At 49.8% G+C, this 20,219-nt stretch overlaps 1 protein-coding gene across 5 annotated transcripts in view; it reads right to left on the reverse strand.

Moving 5' to 3' along the window:
• The window catches only part of CLCN5 (chloride voltage-gated channel 5), a 100,203-nt gene that overhangs the window by 25,343 nt on the left and 54,641 nt on the right, over nucleotides 1–20,219 (reverse strand). For 2 of the 5 annotated variants that reach the window (XM_043974963.1, XM_043974959.1), the window contains exon 3: nucleotides 15,511–15,669. The exons of 1 other annotated variant lie outside the window; for it this stretch is intronic. In XM_043974963.1, coding sequence (XP_043830898.1) covers nucleotides 15,511–15,652 — 142 coding nt within the window. In that variant the 5' untranslated portion in view covers nucleotides 15,653–15,669. Of the gene's footprint in view, nucleotides 1–2,901; nucleotides 3,055–3,723; nucleotides 3,942–15,510; nucleotides 15,670–20,219 lie in introns of those variants that run through there. 2 more of the 5 variants (XM_043974961.1, XM_043974962.1) reach the window with 2 other exon arrangements.

A 20,219-nucleotide genomic window follows, 5' to 3' on the forward strand; every position in this document is an offset into this window, starting at 1 on the left:
TATCACCAGCCTTAAATATAAGCCTTTGATCACCTGAGACACAGTGGATAAAGCGCTGGGCCTCAGACACCTACTATCTGGGTGACCCTGGGCAAGTCACATCACCTGTTTGCCTCAGTTTCCTCATCTATAAGATGTGGGTTATAAAAATGGGGGGGGGGCAAAACACCTCACATAAAACGGGGGGGCACCTATTCCTCAGGGTTGTTAGTGCCTGGCACAGAGTAGGCACTTAATAAATGTTAGCTATTATTATTATTACCTGCCTACCTGGACTTTCATTCTCTACCTGCTCCTACCTGTCTTTCTAATTCATTCTTCATAAGGCTACCAAAACAATCACTCTTATGCATAAGAACGTCTTCTTTCATAGATTCTTCCACTAAAAATATCTTCAGTGGCTCTCTGTTGCCTGCCACCTTGAGAACCTCTAACCCGGCACTACTTCACCTTTCTAGTCCTCTTATTACTCTTCACTCATTGTTCTATGGCCTGGCCAAACCAGACTACTCTCTGACCATTACCCCACCCCCACCCCAGGAACTAGCCTGCTCTTGGGGTTTTAGGCCCTTAATGAGTGCTTCCTGTACCTAGAATGCCCTCACTTCCTCCTACCTACTGCCCGTCTTTTAAAGGCCAATTTGCATTCTCCCTCCTTCAACGAGTCCTCCCTTTCCCAGAATGAAATCCAGTGTTCCTGGCATGGTTGGATCTACCATCAGAAGAAGAGCTACTGAGTTCCTGAAGCTAAGCAGCACCCAGCTAGAAGGCTTTTCCCAAAGAGGCAGGAAACAGGGAGAAGCAGCTGTCTGCCATCCAAAGAACAGTGACATGGAGTCCCAGGTGGGTGCTGGCAGGCCAGGGATCAGCCAGTGCGGGTTGGAGGAAGGTGAGAAGAATAGTGATGGCTGCTGACTCCCAGCCAAGGTGGGGGTGTGCACCAGAAACTAGCTCTACTACAGAGGATCGCCCCCTTTCTGGGGCATGTGTCCAAAATGAAATGAAGAGCCTTCCAAAACTTGGCAAGTCTGATGCTTACTATCTACCCATTGCTGGTGATTCAAACAGGAACAAGGGATACCACTACCATCAGGCCCATCCAGGGTAACAAGGAAGACCTTGGCAATACAGGCTGCTGCCCACTGAAGGCTAGGGCTTTGAGAAAGGCAGCTTTGGAAGTTACCAGGAGTGTGGGCCAGTTCATTGTTGCTGCTGTTCAGTTGTTTTCAGGTGTCTGATTCTTTGTGACCCCATGTGGGGTTTTCTTAGCAAAGACACTGGAGTGGTTTGCCATTTCCTTCTCCAGCTCACTTTACAGATGAGGAAACTGAGGAAAGCAGGGTGAGGTGACTTGCCCGAGGTCACACAGCTAGTAAATGTCTGAAATTGCTGCAGGCAGTGCAGCAGAGAATCAGACTAGGCAGCATCAAAGGCCTTGCAGCAGTGAGGACCCACTAGAGAGCAGGGAACATTACTTTTGTAATGGCTCTAGTCAGTAAGGTTGTTTGTCTTCCTCTAGTACCATTTAGTACACAAGGAGTAGAGAAGGTAGATGGGGTGTGTGTGTGTGTGGGGGGTGAAATCTAAAACTGGGGGTTGAAATGAGACTTATATAGTTGAAGTGGTTAAGTATAGGGTTAAAACTGGAAGGGGAGAACAACAGAATCCCAGACCTAGAAAGGATCTCAGGGATCATCTGGCCCAATCCCTTCATTTTATAGATAAGGAAACTGAGGCACAGGGAGTTGAAAGTGATTTGCTTACATAAGTCAGAGGTAGTCTTTGAACTCAGGCCCTCTGACATCGGAGTCAAAGACTTTTCCAGTGTACCACACTACCCCTCAGGGCTAGGGTAATGGCCTCAGGGAATCTTGAGGGGTAGAGGGCCTGGAGGTCACTATGCAGGCAGGGAGAAATGGAAGAACACAAGGCTACAGTAAAAGAGGAAACATTTTGGCAGGACAGTGAGGTCAAAGGGCATAACCATCACTATCTCTGTCTGCAGTGATGGGAGACCAAGGATTCTGAGAAGAGGGGAAGGATGTGAGGCCTGAAGCCCTGGAAAAAGGAGGGAGCAAGAGCAGGGGCCTGGCAGATAAGGGCCTCAAAGACAGAGGTCACTAACTGGTGACAGGAGGTGGCATCGGATGCTCAAGGAGTGACTCTTCTCCTTTCCCTGCTCCAATGTGGTGGACACAAGAGAAAGGCCAAGCAGTACTGGAGAGAGTAGACAGGAAAACACTGTCTTGTGGGAAAGAAGGAGCAGAAGACAAAGAGGGCTAAAGAGAAGGAGCCCAGCTGGATGGGGATGGGTAATTGGAGGTGGAGGGAAATGAGAGAATGGGAAGTGGCAGCAGGGAAGGGGGTGATGATTGGAATTAGGAGAGAAAAAGGGCAGGAAGATAGTACCTTTTAGCTGGGCCTCCCCCCTCAAAGGTCCTGTGATAGCACAGAAGGGAGACTGGGCCTGCCTTCAACAGGCCTTCCTGGAGAGGCAGTCCCAAAGGCAAGAGGTGTGGGGGCTGGCCCCAGGTCCTAGGCTGCGCCCAGATCAAATCCCAAAGCTTTCCCCTGTCCCATTTGGTGGTGGTCACCATGAATTGGAGCAGATGAACAGCTGAGTCAAGAGCAGGCTGTTGGGGGAGGGGCTAAGTCCAGGAAGAGGGTGGCTGGCTCTCCCTGAGCAGCAGCAGAGGGTGCAGGCCTGGCAGGCACCACACTCCCTGTTCCTAGCCTGATGCAGCATTGTCCCTGGCAGGGGAAGGAAGCAATGCTGCCTGGCTGGCACTGTGGTCACTCTGCGGATCCGGGCATGAAGGGCAGCCGAGCTCACTCCCAACTCTGGCCCCTCATTCTCCTAGAGGAAGGACAAAAAGTTGGCTTTCATAGCCAGAGCCATACCTGTTCTTTATGGGCTTGGTCTCGAGTGAGCCAGCGGCAGTGAAACCGGCCCACTGGGAGGAAAAGGCCAAAGGCCAAATCCCACGGATCCAGCAGAGGAGAAGTTAATCTTAAATCCCCAAAGCAAAGTCCTTGCAACGCCTTCCAGAACACCTGACCGGAGAGAGCAAGGCTGAGGAGAACTGCTAAGGTCGCATTGACTGGCCCGTCAGGCCCCAGAGATAGCGATAAGCTGGTTTCTGAGAGATAACAACAAAGGGCTGGGGGGGGAGGGGGGCCCATGAGGAGCTTAGGACAGCAGGGCAAGGGGAGGAAGGCTCCCAGGCCTCCCATGCAGCCCAACACAAACAACTCACAGCCAGAAATCCACTAGAAAAAGCAAACAAGGCTCCACTTAGATTCCCATGGGTTTCCGATTTCTCATTTCATCTGAGGCAGAGGATCCTGAGAAATTGATTTTTAAAAAGCATCAGCCAGCTCTCTCCCATGATCCTCATGCTGCACCAGACAAAGGTAGAAGGCGTCTAATCTCTGAAGGTTCCCCACCCCCACCCTGCTTGCTCCTAGCAAAGCCCCAACTTGTCCCAGCAGCAGCAGCAGCAGCAGCAGCAATAGCAGCAGCGGTGGCTGCCCCCACCCCAAAAACGGGATGACTTCATTCAGTAATTTGAGCCCAGCATCGTTCCTCCTGGCATTCTCTGACAGTTTGATTGGGAGTCTGAAGCCCCTGCTGGGTGCTGGCCACACTGCCCTCCAGGCCCCCACCCCATGCTGGGCTCCTGGGGTGGGGTGGGGGGGGGTAGGGCAGCAGCGGCTGCTTACCTTTACTTGACCAGCTCCCCGCGGGAGCCCAACACTGCAGGCTGCATGTTGTTTCTGGGCAGGCAGGCAGGCCGGCAGGCGGTTGTGCACTCACCGGCAGAAAGCCCGCCTGCCTGCCCGCCCGCCCCGGGTGGATCAGGAAAAAAGAGCACTTGCAATCAGCCCTGTCTCCCAGGAGCCAGCCACCCTCCAGAGCCCCAGCACTCCAACGTGATGTCACTGGCTGACTCACGTGAACAGACCCCCTTGGACCAGCCTGGGGAAAAGGAGGCTTGTTACTGAGGAGGGAAATCTTAAAGACGTAGTCTCAATTAGATGCCAGCAAACCTGGAGCCACAAGACACCAAACACCTCAGGCTGCTGATTCTCATTTAAACAGAAGGCCCCAAGAAAGCAGGGAGGGAAGTAACATGAGCTACAGGCGAGCTCGTAAAGAGGAGAGCCAATGTTTCTGAGCGGAGAGAGCAGCAGCCAATGACAAAATCAGGCTGCCTTGACTCACTTGAGCTCCAGAAGGATTTTGTAAGCTACCCAAATATCCAGCAGCTGAGACTGAATGATAGGAGTTCATAGTGTTCCATCTAGATGGGCTTTCTTCATTCCTCCATTTGCATCTAAATTGTTATTTCATTCAACTAGAAGCAACAACTAAGGCATATGGTGGGTGGAAGTGGACAGCAGAATATTACTCATGACTTCAGAAGGAGAAAGAATACAAATAATCAAGGCCACAGATGCCCGGACAAGATGGTGGGCCAGTTACAAAGCCAGAGCCAGCCGCCACGTTCCCCAATGGCTACGACATTGAGGAAGGATGCCAACATACTGGGAGGCTCCTCTACAAAAGCCACTCTATGGAAAGCCAGGGAGGAAGAAGAGGATGAACTCACTGCTGTATCCAAGTCAGTCCAAATCCAGAGGCCCCATGGAACAAGATGACAAGATACCACCCGTGCTTGGTTTGACCTGATATGGGAGGAAGCCAGCTGCCTGCTGCTAAGTAACAAGGGGTCACCCCCCCCAGAATGGAGAGATTCTGCTACTTGTTGACCTCACCATTCTCAACGGCCTTATGCAAAGAAGGGTTTTAAACCTCAGAGAAGAGCACACACAAGAGGGCTCCTTGGCTCTACCTGTATTGGAACAGACATTAAATACTCTTTCTTAAGCCAGAAAGCATGAAGGGCTGCAGGGGAGTGACTGTTCTGACACTCAGTCCCAGGGATGGAGATGGACCCCATCATGTCAGGGAAAGGTCAGTCAGCTCAGCAGGCCTCAGCTCCCAGAGACCTTTGGGTGAGATGCAAGTGCCGAAGGTTCAGGCAGAAAGTCATTGTGGGTGCACTTCAGAGTGCAGAAAGAGCCCAGGATCAGCTCCAGGGGCAAGAGGTCAGAGCCTGGTGAAGGTGACAAGAACCCACCAGTGGGCTCTCACTCCCCCGCAGTGGTGCTGAACAAAAGCAGTCCCGCAGGACCAAAAGGCCAGCTTCTTGGTTGATCACTAAAGGGTCCCCTTTGGGGATCTGGCGCTAGGACTTCTCAGAGTTTGCTAATGTCACATGGGCAGAGGAAACAGTCACCCAGGGGGCCAAAGCCTGGAGAGAGCTAGACATGATAATGCCATTGGTGAAACCAGGGGTCATGTTTATGAGAGAAAACACAAGCAGATTTTCCTCTAAGTGGCCTAAGCTGGAATGTGTTCTCAAGTCCCCGGAAGGGACAGGTTTACATATTAACTCTCAGAGTATATGGGACTGTCCCATCTACCACAGCAAGGCAAAAACGAAAAAGCAAGCACCCATCAAAAAGAGGACTCTGAACTTCAAGGCTTCCAGGATTTCATGCTCCAAGGGGCCTTCAGGTCATCGAGTCCAGATGGGGAAACTGAGGCCCAGAGAGGAGAAGATATGGAGTAGGACTTTCTTTAGAAACCTATGGCCTGGGGCAGCTAGGTGGTACAGTGGATAAAGCACTGGCCCTGGATTCAGGAGGACCCAAGTTCAAATCCAGCCTCAGACACTTGACATTTACTAGCTGTGTGACCCTGGGCAAGTCACTTAACCCTCAATGCCCAGCAAAAAAAAGAAAAAAGAAAAAAGAATAGATCATGGCAGAAACCTATGTCTATGTAAAAGAGCTTCAGCAAAGATGAGCCCTGACTACAGAGTAGTAAGATTGTTTTGAGCCAGTAGACCTAGGCTTGGCCAGCCCCATCCAGGCTTGCCCCACACGAGCCTCTTGTAAGAGCCAGGGGCTGGGGAGTTTTCTGAATTCCTTAATGCCAACTTGATGGCTCCAACACCTTTAGACTCTCTGGGGTCTGTCTCTGTCAGCCCCAGCCCCAAATAATCAGCTTTACGGTGACCATAGTGGTCACCTTCTTTTTTTATGCAGAATAGGGTGCCCTCCTGGGAACCTCATTCACCAGCCCCAATTCCCAAACTCAGAGCCCAGCTGCCATTCACAGGGCCTTTCCAAAGCTTTGCCACCACAGAAGACAACATTCCTGGGATCTAAAAGAACAAAGAGGCTGGTCTATGGTAGGGGATGGAGAGGGCCAAGGAAGGGCCTCCTCAAACCACTTCATTTCAAAGGAGCCAGAACCCAGGCTGATTGGGTCCACCTGGCCCTTGTATCAACTCCAACAAGAACAGAAGCCTCTAAACCCTGAGGCTCAACCTAGTCACCCCTGTCCCAACTTGTTCTGCATGACTTAAGGTCAGGCCTGCAGAGACCACTCCCCCTTCTCTGACTGCATCAGCAGGAGCAACTGTCACATATTAACCTGTTTACAGCTTGTTCAAACGGTTAGGCTCATTGCCTAGCAGTGGGGAGGGAGCAAGGCAGAGCCTTGTCCCTCATGACCCAAATCAGTCCGCTGAAGCATTTGGAGGGTTGGGGGCTGAAGTGAGGGGGCACAACAGTGGATTTTGTTGTTGTCATTATCATTATTGTAAAGCCGGCACACCAAGATTCAGGGAACTTTGGGGCTGAAAAGGGCCCTCTGAGATGATCCTAGCTCAACCCTTCGTTTTGGGGTTAATTCAGTAACTGCTCTCTTTCCTCACACGAGACCAAACTCAACAGGTGCATATTTGACAGGTGATTTCAAGGTACTCTGGAATAGACATCTTTGCATTTTTATATCATGTGATTTTTAGTTAAGGAAACATGAGGGAAAAAAATCTGTTTCCCAGGTCTGTCAAGTTTACCTTCATAACATCTCTCACATATTTCTGTTTCTCTCCTCTGACATTCCCATTAACTTAGCGTAGGCCCCTATCATCTCATGCCTGAAGTACTACAATAGCTTGCTGTCAACCCTTTCATTGTATAGGTAGGGAAACTGAGGCTCAGAAAGGGGAAGTGACTTGGCCAAAGTCACCCAGCTAGCTAGTAGCTTTGTTCTTGAGAAGAAAGAATACTCTGTGTACTGAGAACTATCAACGTCAGCTTACCAAAATTATTCCAGTCTGACTGGCTACCACCTAAATGTGGCAGGGACATGGGTATGTGAGCATTAACTGAATTCTGTTACGATCATCTAGGTCACTGATAAACTGACTGATGGCACGAGGGGCCACTGGGTTTCAATCATGGACAGAGCAAGGACCCAAGCAGTCTCATATACAGACCCAACTGTCTATATTCTTCTCAAAGGACGAATATACTAACATGGAAACCCTCCCTTAAAATTGCTCTTCCCACACTCTAGGTCAATGTCCCTCTTTTTTTTTTTTTGGGTGGGACAATAAGGGTTAAGTGATTTGCCCAGGGTCACATAGCTAGTAAGTATCAAGTGTCTGAGGCTGGATTTGAACTCGGGTCCTCCTGAATCCAGGGCCTGTGCTTTATTCACTGCGCCACCTAGCTGCCCCTCGATGTCCCTCTTAATGGAAATCACCACATCGGCCACATGTAGATACTGAGGGTGTCCCCCCAGCCCACCTGAGTTCAGCCCGGGGTTAAGGCACAATGGCCTAGCAGGGCCACAGGAACTATGCTTCAAGGACACCCTCATCAGCTGAATGAAACTGCTCTCACTGGGCTCCAGTTTTTAGAAGAGTAACTGGGGGAAAGGTAAATGTTCTTAATCAAATACAATTTGTTTTGGAAAATGATACCATCTGGAAGGAGAGTTTATTAAGCACCTACTGTGTGGCGGGGATGTAATTCAGAGAGAATCCTAGGGTCTAAGGGGAGGAGGAAATGAGACCATCCAAGAGATGGATGAGAAAAGGGGAGAAACCAGATCTCCAGGATGCTCAGGACTGTTATACAGCCCTGCCTGAGGCATTTGGAGAAGTGGGGCCCAGGGACAAGCTGACAAGGAAGGCCATCCAACAGCTGCTGAGCTGGACCACTCCCTACTTTGGGACACTTGGCCATCTCTAAAGCCCAGAGGGCTCCCATGCCCTCATTAGACCCTTCTCTCACAAAGGGCTGCTGCCATGGCAACATCTCTGGGCCAACACTGGCTGTAACCCCGGGGTCAGCTCCCTCACTGTATGGGGATCAGGTCTGGGGACAGTAGTCCGTACCACCTCACATGTTACCAGAAAAGACGCACAAGACCGTCCAACCCCAACCCCAACCCCCTCCCTGACCCCTCCACGTCACCAGGAATGTCCAATTTGAAGAATATTTTCTACCATGTTGAAATCCGCTTCTAGCAAGTGGGATCCCCATACCTTCAGCACAGTGACTCCTCCCTTTGCTTACCCTTTTAATCTGTTACTGCTCTTGAAAACCATGTGCCCTGTGGCAACAAGCTTCCAGTTCAAGTAGGGCCCATGGAGCTCATGAAAACAGGGCGCTGGCATCTACTACGGTGCACAGAGCTGACCTTGGCTCTCAGCAACTACGGGGAGGCAGGCAAGCAGACCCAGGAGGCTGGGTGATCCCCACCCATTAGCAGCTGCTAAGAACAACTGTGGGAAGACAGGCAACCTATACAGCAAGGATAGCTTATAGCCAGAATTTTCATGAAGGGGGAAAAAACCCCAACTCTAATGGGTGGGCTTACAGCTTGCTACGTGGGAAGTGCTTGAAGCTCTATCTATAAAACCCACCCTAGAATTCGGTTTGCTTTTCAACCGTTAATAGACATTTACTAGCCTTGTACATGTGCATGTACAGTTCAGGCATAAGCAGTTGCCATTATGGTCCCAGAAGCCACCCAGGAGCATGTGGGGCAGTGACCCCCCTCAGTGAAGGATCTTGGGGGAGGCTGGGCTTATCCTGGGTCACGAATCCACTGAAAAATGGAGCGAGTGACCCCTCCCTGGACGCAGCCATGCGAGTGCTCTTAGCGGGGCAAGCCAGAGCAAGACGAACCGCCTCCGCCCCAGCCTCCTCCTGGCTTTTCAGCATGTGCTCTCCTCAGCCAGGGCTACCTAGCACCACCAAAGCAGCTCAGCTGTGGTCAAATGCTGAAGGCCTCTATGGGGGGCTCAACATAGTGAAGCTGGGGAGGGCACAGGCCAAGCAGGCCCCTAGACCAGTGCCTCTCAGGGAGAGTTTGGAGGAGCTCCTTGCTGTGTCTCCATTAAAAGGGGGAAAGTGTTTATGGTAGGAGAGGGGGAAGGGGGGGGGGCTGCAAAGGCTTCATGGGTTTGCATATGAAATGACTTGAAGTTCTTGAGAGAAAGATGCTTTCATTTAAGAAACTTTGGATCTCAGTTTGAAAGATGGAATCAAAACCAGAAAAGGCTCATTTGCATTTGCTGAGTCCAGGAAAAATATACGGCGAGGGGGCCAGGAAAAAGCAATACTGGAGCAACTTGACCAGAAGGTTTCATTGGAGGCCAAAGGCTTCACAATGGCCCTTTAAAGCTCATTGCTCAAATGACAAGGCCCAGAAGTTAGTGAAGGCACTGAACCCATAACAGTCAAACCCTCACACAGCAGACTAGACTGAAGGGAGGTGGGACGGGACTCCAAGGGAAGCTGTGTCTCAGCCCCCACCCCTCCCAAACTCTGAAAGCCTTTGAGGTAAGTGATGACACGGGAACAGGGGATGGGGATCCAGATGGAGTGGCTCGAGAGCAGCCATGCCCAGACACCCAAGTGGGCGGTGACTAAAGTGGGAACAAATCACCCCAGGAATTCACTCACATAACTATGGCTACCAAGTGGGAGAGACCCCAGCAGGCCTGGGAACACTGAATGCCACATAGGCAAGGCCCTGAGGGACTGCCTAGGCCAAGCCCCTCATTTTTATGGGGGAGAAAGGTCAAGTGATTTATCTAGGGAGCAAAAAGCAAAAGCAGGATTAAGGCCTCCAGGGCTCTTCCCACTGCACCGCACTGCCTTGGTGTCTAATAACTATCCTTAGTGGCTATCCAGAAGTGTTATCCAGGGTCAGCCACTTACTTCTCAATTCATCTATAATTGTGAGCACAGACCTCACATTTATTGATTGTTGTTAAGTCATTTCAGTTGTGTCTGACTCCTGGTGACCTTATTTCAGGTTTTCTTGGCAAAGATACAGGGGTGGTTGGCTATTCCTTTTCTGGATCATTTTCCAGATGAGGAAACTGAGGCAAACAGGGTGAAGAGACTTGCCCAGGGTCACACAGCTAGGAAGTATCTGAAGCAGAATTTAAACTCAGGTCCTCCTGACACCAGGGCCAGTGTTTTATCCACTGTACCTGGTTGTCCTTACCAGGGTCCTACTCACACTTTTTTCTGTTAATAAGTTCCTAATTTGATGTATGGAAGGCTTCTTGGATTCCCTAGAGAAAAGAGGTTCTTTCTTTCTTTCTTTCTTTTTTTGCAAGGGGCAATGAGGGTTAAGTGACTTGCCCAGGGTCATATAGCTAGTAAGTATCAAGTGTCTGAGGCCAAATTTGAACTCAGGTCCTCCTGAATCCAGGGACGGTGGCTTTATCCACTGTGCCACCTAGCTGCCCCTGAACAGAGGTTCTTAACCCAGGGTCTATGGGTAGGTTTCTGGGAGTCCATGAAATTAGTTGGGGAAAAAAATTCCATCTTGATTTTCACTAACTTCTAACTGAAACTTAGCGTTTTTCAATAATTGAACAATGTGCTTCTTCTGAGCAGAGGGTCTCTCTGTCCCCAGGCTTCTTCCCCACACTGCCCAAGGGGGCCATGACACAAACCGGGTGGAGGGAGAGCTGGTGTTGGTCCTGCCTGGAAGGCCAAGAGCACTTTGGCCAGGGGTCAGGGGAGACCTGGACTTGGCACAACATGGTAGGGCACTGGCCCAGCCACGCAATGAAGACCTGAAAGGGGCCCTTGGGATTTTCTGGTCCTATCCCTTCATTTGACAGATGAGTAAACTGGAAAGCAAGATCTCCCTATCACAGAGAGTCTGAGGGACCGGGTATGCTAGTATGGTCAGACCAAAGCCTCATTTAGGACATTTAGGATTTTGCAGTTGGCCTTAGCCTCCCAAAAGGAGTGTCCCTACTAAAACCAGCCAGCAGATCGCAAGTCCTTTCAAACCTCAGCATCCCAGTTTCCCCTCTGTAAGAAGAGGGGGTGGGCTCATTTGGCCTTGTAGGAGCTCTTGTACTTATGCTGCCTAAGCCATAGCCCCATTTTCACTCACATGCTTCGCAGCCTCCCAAAAAGGCACCTCTGCTTCTTAGACACATTTGACAGGCCCCAGAATTCCTTCAGAAAAGGCAATATCCCAGGCCCCTCTTCGTTGCCAGTTTCTAATGGCTTCCTCTTCTTCGCCATGTTCCAAGGGAGCACAATTACTCAGCTGGGAGATATCTTGGAGCCCCTGAAGTATCTCACCCCAGTGGGGTCAGCTCTGGGCTCCCTTGCCAATGCTATTGCCACAAAGTGCTTGGAGTAATCAGGGTATTTCATTTCTAGGGAAAAGCCCTGGACAGACAGCACATGCCCGTGTTGGCAACAAGGTCAGGAAGTGGCATGTGTCACTTTGGAAAGGAATCCCAGGAGTATTCTGATGGCAATAGAGGCCACTTACCTGAGAAGGTTCAAACTAAAGGGGCTTCTTAATGACTCAGAAAAGTAGCCATTCTCTGAGTTCGCCTTAAATGAAAACAATGGAGTAAGCAGCAAGTGAACCATGGTCCTTTGGCAAAGCCATTCAACCAACCTGCAAGGTCCCGGGCCTGGGATCTCCTGGTGCTACTCTGGCTCAGCGGCGGGGCCACTGTCATCTAGAAGTCGTCTGGGAGATCCGGGGGAAGGGGGCAGGTGGTACAAGTAGGCCGATACTTACTAAGCACCTAGACCTTGCACCAGGTAGGGATGCAGAGATGAAAGATGACAGTCCCTTCCCTCGAGGGAACTGTGCTCTGATATGAAGTGGACATGAAGATGAGCAAGGCTGTGGCCTGAGAGCTGCCAAAGAATAGTTTCCCTAACTGAAAAGCCAAGGGGAAGTTTATAGGATAGCTATTCTAAATAGCAGACTGGACAGTGACCTGTTCGGATCTCTTGGCATTGGGCTTGAAGCCCGTGGTTTTCACAATTTCATGGCTAACCAGGAAAGCTATCAGCTCATCAAACTTTAGAGGTATCTGGGTCAACAGGGCTTTCTGGCTGCAAAAGTAGCCAGAGGCAGCGGCGCCCTCTAGTGCTCAGCTCGGGGAGGAACAGAGATGAAGAGAGGGGCTAGCATATCTTTTCTCCCTGTTCTAAGGTGTGTGTCTGTCATAGGCCACCCAGCATAGTTTCCATTTTCTCCTTCATTAGTTCCTAACTAGACTGAACCAGGTAGAACCAACGAGGTCTCCCCTCTTCCTCCCTCTCATAAGAATAAGCCGGCTTGTTTTGGAGGCCCAGAGGATCCAGCAATCTTTTTACAGCAACGGTGTTCACACACCGCAGTGATATACTGGAGATGGGAAGGAACCAAACCATAGCAGGTTTGACACCAAACATTGAACTGCTTTGAAAACCGCCTTTCTTCCTCCCTATCATCCAGAGCCAAGTTCCAGGACGGCTCGTCTGAATTTTTCCCCTCTTCCCGACTCTTTCTGCTTATATTCTTTCCAGTCTGGAGACTCTGATCCCACCACCTCCGACGCATTTCTAATCAGGCTCCATGTGATGGATTTCTTCCTTCTTCATAAGCCAAGTTCGACGGGCCAGCTAGCAAACAAGGAGCACTTTATTGCTCCTCCAAGCCCTGCCTAATGTCTGGATGTACCCTGCTACCTGGTCCTGGCACTGGAGGTAGAGACGGGACCAAAGACTGGGGGCTCTGTTAGCAGGAGGAAATCCTACTAGAAACAGGAATATTTCTAAAGCAGAAGCAGGAAGTCAACAAATGACAGAATCTCTAGGTGCACACGTTCCCTCCTCCGGGCATCAGCTTCCCTTTACAGAAATGTGGCTGATTCCTACCTGTCCCAATCTCTCACCATAGGATTTCTGGAGGTAGGAATGAGCAGTCAAGGTGCATTGGCTTTCCACTGAGGCCAAATCCCTATGGCCTTGAGCCAGAGTCCTCTATGAGAGACTCCAGGCTTACTGGAGTGGGGCTTCAATAAATGCCTTTGACAAGGAACAGTGAACGCCTATGACTGATTCACTTGAGCTATTAAGCCATATATTAATATGACACCATCATAAATTTCCCTTTCCTAGGAAAAGCAAAGGCCTCAAGAGCATGGAAGGCCAAACCCCGCAGAGTTTGCCCTCCTCGGTTCTCTTGTTTTCACCATCTCATCTTGGTCCGGCTTCCCCGTCCCGACCTTACCTTTCTCTTGTTCTTTGTCCCTCACTCCCAAGGCCCCCTCATCTGTGAGACTCCAAGGATGCCGATACTTAGGTTTGTCCCCTCTTCCGCCCCTCTGGCCCCTAACGTCATGTTTTTGGCAACGATCCAGTCAAACGGTTCTCAGCTAGATCTAGAGGCCCCTGGGGCCTGGTCACTTCTAATAGAACACTGCCGACATCATTGTTTCTGTCGAGAATGAATCACTCACCTCTGCCATATCTGCATGATGCATTATCCAGTGAGTGTCCTTCCTCCCAATCCTGCTGCTAACAGCTCTGGCCTCCATATGGCTTGTTTGTCTCTTTTACCTTGCAAGCTGTCTCCTCAATAAACATTTAGTAAGCACCTACTACATGGAGGGAAACTGTCCCTGAGCTGAAGGAGCTTACATTTCACTAGGGGGTTACAACATGTACAAAGACGAGGCCGCTTGGGGCAAGAGAACACTGGTTACCAGAGTGGGAGTGGGAGGGAGAAATCAAGCAAGGCCTCGTGGAGGAGGTGGTATCTCAGCTGAACAGGGAGGGCATGCACGCCAGCCCTGGGAGGGAGACAGATTATGTAAATGCATGGAGGCAGGAGTCTGAGGTCTGAGAAGAGCTAGTAGTGCAATTTGGCTGGCCTGGGGAGTTTGTGCAAGGGGCTAGTGTGCAGCAAGGAAGGAAAGGGAAAGTGGATAAGAAGTCTGGGCTTTGTTCCAGAATTCCTAGGGAGCCATGGAAGGCTTCTGGGCTGAGGGGAGGGAATGCCTCATCCCTGGGCCTTAGTAAGGTGACTTTAGCAAGCAGCTGAGAAAGGGTTAGAAAGAGGAAGGAAAATGAAGGCAGGGAAGTCAGTCAGAAGGCTGCCATGACAGACAAAGGGAGAGGCGGGAAATGCCTGAACTAGAGCAATGGCCCATGTAATGGAGACAAGCTGTGGAAGTCAGAGATACTGGGAGGGTGGAAGCCACAGGCTTTGGTAAGTGATAAGATATGGGGGCTGGAGGCAGGCCCAGAAGGAAGAGTCAAGGAGGATTCAGACATTCCCTTGGCTTGAGTGACAGGACGTGTGCTCATCAAAAACAAGGAAGCTTAGAGGGAGAGGGGGGCCGGAGAAATGCCTTCTGTCGGGGACAGGTGGAGCAAGCATCCAGCTGGCATGTGGAACTGACTGCTGGGACTACTGGAGGGATAAGGGCTGGACAGATGCATCTGGGAGTCACACTCAGACTTCAGTGGTTCAGGGAACCCATGGGAACAGATGAGATCACTAAGAGGGAGTCAAGAAAGGGAATGAAGAGTGATAAAGCACCTATTACGTGCCAGGTACTGGGCACAGCACTTTAGAAAAATACTCTTATTTGATTCTCACAACAACTGTGGCAGGGAGGTGTTGTTCTTATCCCCACTTTACAGACAAGGAAGCTGAGGCAGAGAGAAGTGAAGTGACTTGGCCAGGGTCACAAAGCCAGTAAGTGCCTGAGGCCAGATTTGAACCCAGGTCTTCCAGACTCCAGACCTGGTGGTGCTCTGGGCACTGTGGTGCCCCCTAGCTACCCCTAGAGAAGAAGAGAGAAGAGGGCCAAGAGCAGCCAGAACCTTGGGGCTACACCTACACTTGAGGAATGGGAGATGAATGATGATCCAACAGAGAAGACTGTGAGGGAGCAGTCAAGCAGGTGATTATCCAGGTTTTGAAGGGGGCTCAGCACCCAAATTATCATTAGGAATTGGAGAGAAAACAAATTTTTCATTTTCAAATGAGTCCTTTCATTGTCCCAAGATGCTGCTGCTTCCTGGTCCTGGCCCCCATTAGACTGGGAGTTCCTTGAGGGCAGGGACTGTATTTGTACCTTTCTTTGTAGCCCTAGCTCTTAGCACAGTGCCTGGCACACAGGAAACCCTTAATGAGGATGTTCTCAGTAGTCAGTCAATAAACTTCAAGTCCCTACTATGTGCCATGTGCTCCCAAGGAACACCCAGTCTAATTGGGTGTGGGGGGAGGGAAGGGAGGAAAACACAAACAAGTAAGAAGGGGGATCCAGAACTGGGCTGAGGCCCCAGCAGTCAGCGTACCTCCCAAGTCTCTGTCAAGTGGAGGGACATCATCTGTCATGGAGAAGTCTAAGGTGGTCCCCGAGATCTCCATCAGATCTTCATCACTGGTGCTGCTACGGAAGCTATTGAAGCTCCCTCTCCGAAAGCCTGGGTTGTCCATGGTGTCGCTCTGGGAATCTAGAAGGTGGCAAAGATGAGATAGGACGGTGACTGACAGGGAGGGCCTCTTGTACCACCCTCCCCCTTCTTGGTGGGCCTACTCTGAGTCTCTTAGCACGACCACGAAGATGATGATGACGATGGTGAGGACTCGGCTGAACCTCCAGCAGGCAAATCATATGGGTGATCCCAAATGATACGTCTGCCTAGAAAAAACTTGAGTCAGGGTTAATGGGCAGACCTCAAGAACAGACAGAAGTGGAAGCGTGAAGGGCAGTTCCATGCCTCTACTCTCCTGGAAAGGTGAGGTCTGTCTGGCTGCTGCCCCACATCACTCACTCCTTTTGCTCAGACTCTGGCCTCCCCGGACAGTCCCAGCAGTGGGATCAAATGAGGGGAGGTCGAAAGCCAATGACATCACCAAAGCAAGGCACTCGTCTGAGGTAAACTTTGATGCCATATTCTAGAAGGGACATTGCTCCTTACAGATACCAACACTCACTACCATGATAAAGGACTGTGTGGAAAGAGATTGGGAGGAAGCTTTGTAGACTGGCAAAAATGTCAGGGAAGCCAGGTAGCCAGATGGGCAGAGTCAAGATGGAGTGAGTTGGGTGGATAGGGCTGGATCTCCTCAGGGAACCCCGTGATGACCACTGCTGATAAGAAAGGTCAAAAAGGAGGAGAAAACAAAACAGTGACATTATCTGGAGAAACTGGCAATAGAAAGATGGTTGGCACACTTGGAGAAATTGAGCAATAATGAGCATGGGTAACCAAAGAAGAGTCTGAAGGGAGTAAAAAATCATGGGGGGATGGGGAGACCTCGAAATTGGAATAAAAGACCTTCCACACCCAAGTCCAGAACAGTGTAGGCAGCAGTTTCTTAAATGACATCCACAAACACTCCAGAGCTCAGCTTCACTATCCACATAGGAAAGACCAAGTGGATGAAGAACATCTCTTGTCCAGGTCAGGCTAGGTAGTTGGAGAGCTGATCCATCAGTACAGCAACTGTGAGCACACTGAAAAATGACCATGAACTGGGCTCAACATTGGACGAGAGGAAGAGGAGGGGGGTTGAACAAACTGTCTTGCAGGAATTATACAGTTCTCTCAAAGACAGCAAGCTTTTCCATGAAACAAAGGCTTGTTTTTTAACACCACACCAGCCTTTGCAGAAATGTAGGTGAAGATTGCCCAGTGGGTAATGGAGAGGCACACGGCAGTTGTGAGCTGACTGAAAGTTATGACAAAGCAGTGGGGCTTGTGCTGAAGAAGACAAATAGTCAGAGCACCCCCTCTCCAATGGGCTGGCCACATAGTCATGTGATCAGAATGACAGGTTCCCCACAGCCAGCCAGTAGACACCAAATGTACCCGCACCATGGAAAAGTAGGCAGAGCGAAGCCCCTACCCCCTTGGGTGGGTTCCTATGGCACAGGCAAAGAAGACACACACAAGAGTTGACACCAGAGTTGGGCAGGCATCCAGGGGTTCATTTGTGCTGCTGCAGGAAACCACCAAAAGGAAACAATGAAGAAAATGACCTTTGAAACACCTCCCCCAAATTCAAAGAACAGAAAAGGGATTTGTGCCTAGCAAGGACTAGACTCTATGCCTCTCCCCTAATCGAAAACTGGAAGGGAGGAGAACAAGCATTGATTAAGCACCAACCAGGCACTAGGCTAAGCACTTTAAACTTAATTCTCACAGCCATCCTGGGAGCTAAGTGCTATTGTGATTCCCATTTTGCAGTTGAGGAGACAGAAGCAGACAAAGGTAAAGTGACTTGCCCAAGGTACCAAAGCTAGTCAATGTGACAGTTCCTCTCTACTGTAGATTCCAGTGTAATATCTGCATCCTGCAATCTCTGGATCCCTTCAGACATCCCAGATAAGTTAGAAAAAGAAGACAATATGAGCACCACAATCCTACAAATGGTCAAAGAAAACTTCTGAGAGTTGGAAAAAATAAGCAGCCAAATAGCAAGAGAAAGGCCCTGAGAAAGAACACTGAACACACCTCGGTCCATCCTGGTCCAATTGGGAGGTTCCAGTGCCAAACACTTCACCCACTGCCAGCAGAAAACCCAGAAAAGCACTCACCAATGAGCAGTCATTGGAGCATGGTCCACTTTTCAAAGAGAACCAGAGGCAATCAGGGCAAGTGGAAGAAAGAACCCAGGCACCCCCAAAGAACTATGGCCCAGAAGCCCCAAATCAACCACCCAACACACTGGGTTAGCCTTTTTCAAGACAGGAGACAGGCACTTCATGAAACAATCAGGTCTCTCAGCCAAAAAGAGAATTAAAGCCATTTGTACTTCTCACATCAAGATGAACCAGTTGGAGAGATGACGGAACAAACTGGTTTATGAATGTAACAGACATAGAACAGGAAAGATGAGAAATTCAGAGAAACAGGGAAGGATAACTTAGATAAGCTGAATGATGCCAAGTATGAAAGCAGAAGCTGGGCAATGTGCATCATGACTACGTTTGGAAATGAGCACATGCAGAACATGGGGAAGTGCAATGAACAGCCCAGCTGGGTTCTGGAGGATCTGGAAGAAGGCGGCCAGCTCCAGCTGTGCACCACTGGCCAGGGTCACTCAGGCTGAACAGGTCCTCTGTTATTAGAGAGGGTGGGTTTGATCAGGCTGTGACTGATACCCCCCCACACACACACACACCTGGAACACAGTAAGCACTCAATAAATGTTTGTTGTTGACTGGACACAAATCAATAATACAACTAAAAATCGCCATCTTGCCCTTGTCATTTCATGCTCAAAAATCTCCACTGACTCCCTAGCGCCTCTAAGATAAAATATAAACATCTCCAGCTGGCATTTAAGGCCCTCCTCAATAGAGCTTCACCCTGGCTGGCCTCATCTCACATCCCTCCCTCCATAGGCTGTTCCTCTTTCCTCTCTTACCTCGGCTTCTTCCTCAAGCACCACCTCCTACAGGAAGCCTTCTGGAATGCCCCCAGTTGTTAATACTCCCCCCTCCTGCATGGGATTATGTGGGTACATGTGTATTTTCCCTAGGAAAATACAGGGCCTGCAAAGGCAGAGATGGGCTTTTCCCCCTTGGTATTCTAGTGCTTTGTGCATTATAGAAGTTTAATAAATGCCTACGGAATTGCCCATTCCCTCTGCCCAGTTACTCGTGTCCTCATCACACCTGGACTGTCATAACAGCTCTTACCTTGCTTCCTTTTCACTGAAATTTCCCAGCTGTAATCGGGATGACAAACCAGAGCCCAATAGAGCAGCCCAAGTGTACAAGGAGACAGCAGAAGATGATGCTGATGGGCACGGTGGCACCAGAAACTGCTGCTGGTTCAGTCTGATGAGTACTTAAGAAAGCCAAACTGGACATAAAGGAGATTCATGGGTTTATGAGCAATCAATCCTCTTTTCCTTGTTCTTTGTATAAGGAAACGCTCCTATTTGCTGATACTGGTCAAGGTCAAAACAGAGGATTTTTTTCAAGGGCAGATGCAAAAGCTGAAGTCACAGTTCTGTGCAGGAAGCCAGAAACCCACTGGCCACGTGTTCCCTTCAGGGAATCATTCTGGACAGCCTGAGCCATATTATCCGTGGGAATCAAGGCAAAGTCGAAACTCTGATAATCCCCAAATCACGGACATTTGGCCTTGGAATGGATCTTTAATGGTTACATGCGAGATGGCTATTTGTGCTAGTCTAGAAACTCCCTTCAGACAAAACGATGAAGGGAGGCAGTGAAAGCCTGACTCGGGAGGACTTAGAAATCTGTTTCGCTTCTCCCCTTTCTTTCGTCCAGCCTTAAATAGCTAGCAATAGAGTTTGAACGCGATCCCGCGGGCAGTGGGGAGCTGCTAAAAATCTCTAAACAAGGGCAGAGCAGGCCCCAAATAGCATTTTCAGACAATCTAGTTGCCTTCTCCCCAGTCAGGCCCCTGTTGCCCACATGGCTTGTAAAGGCCTTAAATGTTTCTCCCAATCTGGGCAGGGCCAAGTGGTTAATTTTGCAATAAGCAAATCAAATTTGCAAAAGAGCCACTCCTTTGTCATGAGCTGTTCAAATGCAACGAAGTTGGAGGTGCCTCCTGGAATTCGTTGCACCCCAAAGATAATAAGTGGTGGGAGACAATGGGTTCATCAAGAAAAAAGTATGGAGAGAAAGAGAAGAGAAAAGGGCCCAGGCCAATGTTTCCCACCTCCCAAAGCCCCATGTGTCGGGTGGGGGGTAGAATATGGCAGATAATCCCGCAAAAGAGCTAGAAATCCCGCAAAAGAGCTAGAAATCCCGCAAAAGAGCTAGAAGCAGGAGAGAACAATGTAACAAAAATGCAGGGAAGAATGAGAAGTCCTCACAGGACCACAAGCATCCCACGGAGGTAGTGTTCAAGGCTTCACAGAGAAGAAGAACGAGGACTGAGAAACATTGGCTTTAGCAACAAAAGAGACCACTGGTGACCTTGGAGAGATCATTTTTAGTTGCAGTCGAGCGGAAACCAGATTGTAATGGGGGCTGAGAAGTGAGTGGGTGTTTGAAAAAGTGGGAGCAAGAAGC

This window comes from Dromiciops gliroides, chromosome X (genome assembly GCF_019393635.1).
Source record: "Dromiciops gliroides isolate mDroGli1 chromosome X, mDroGli1.pri, whole genome shotgun sequence".
Classification (NCBI taxonomy): Eukaryota; Metazoa; Chordata; class Mammalia; order Microbiotheria; family Microbiotheriidae; genus Dromiciops; species Dromiciops gliroides.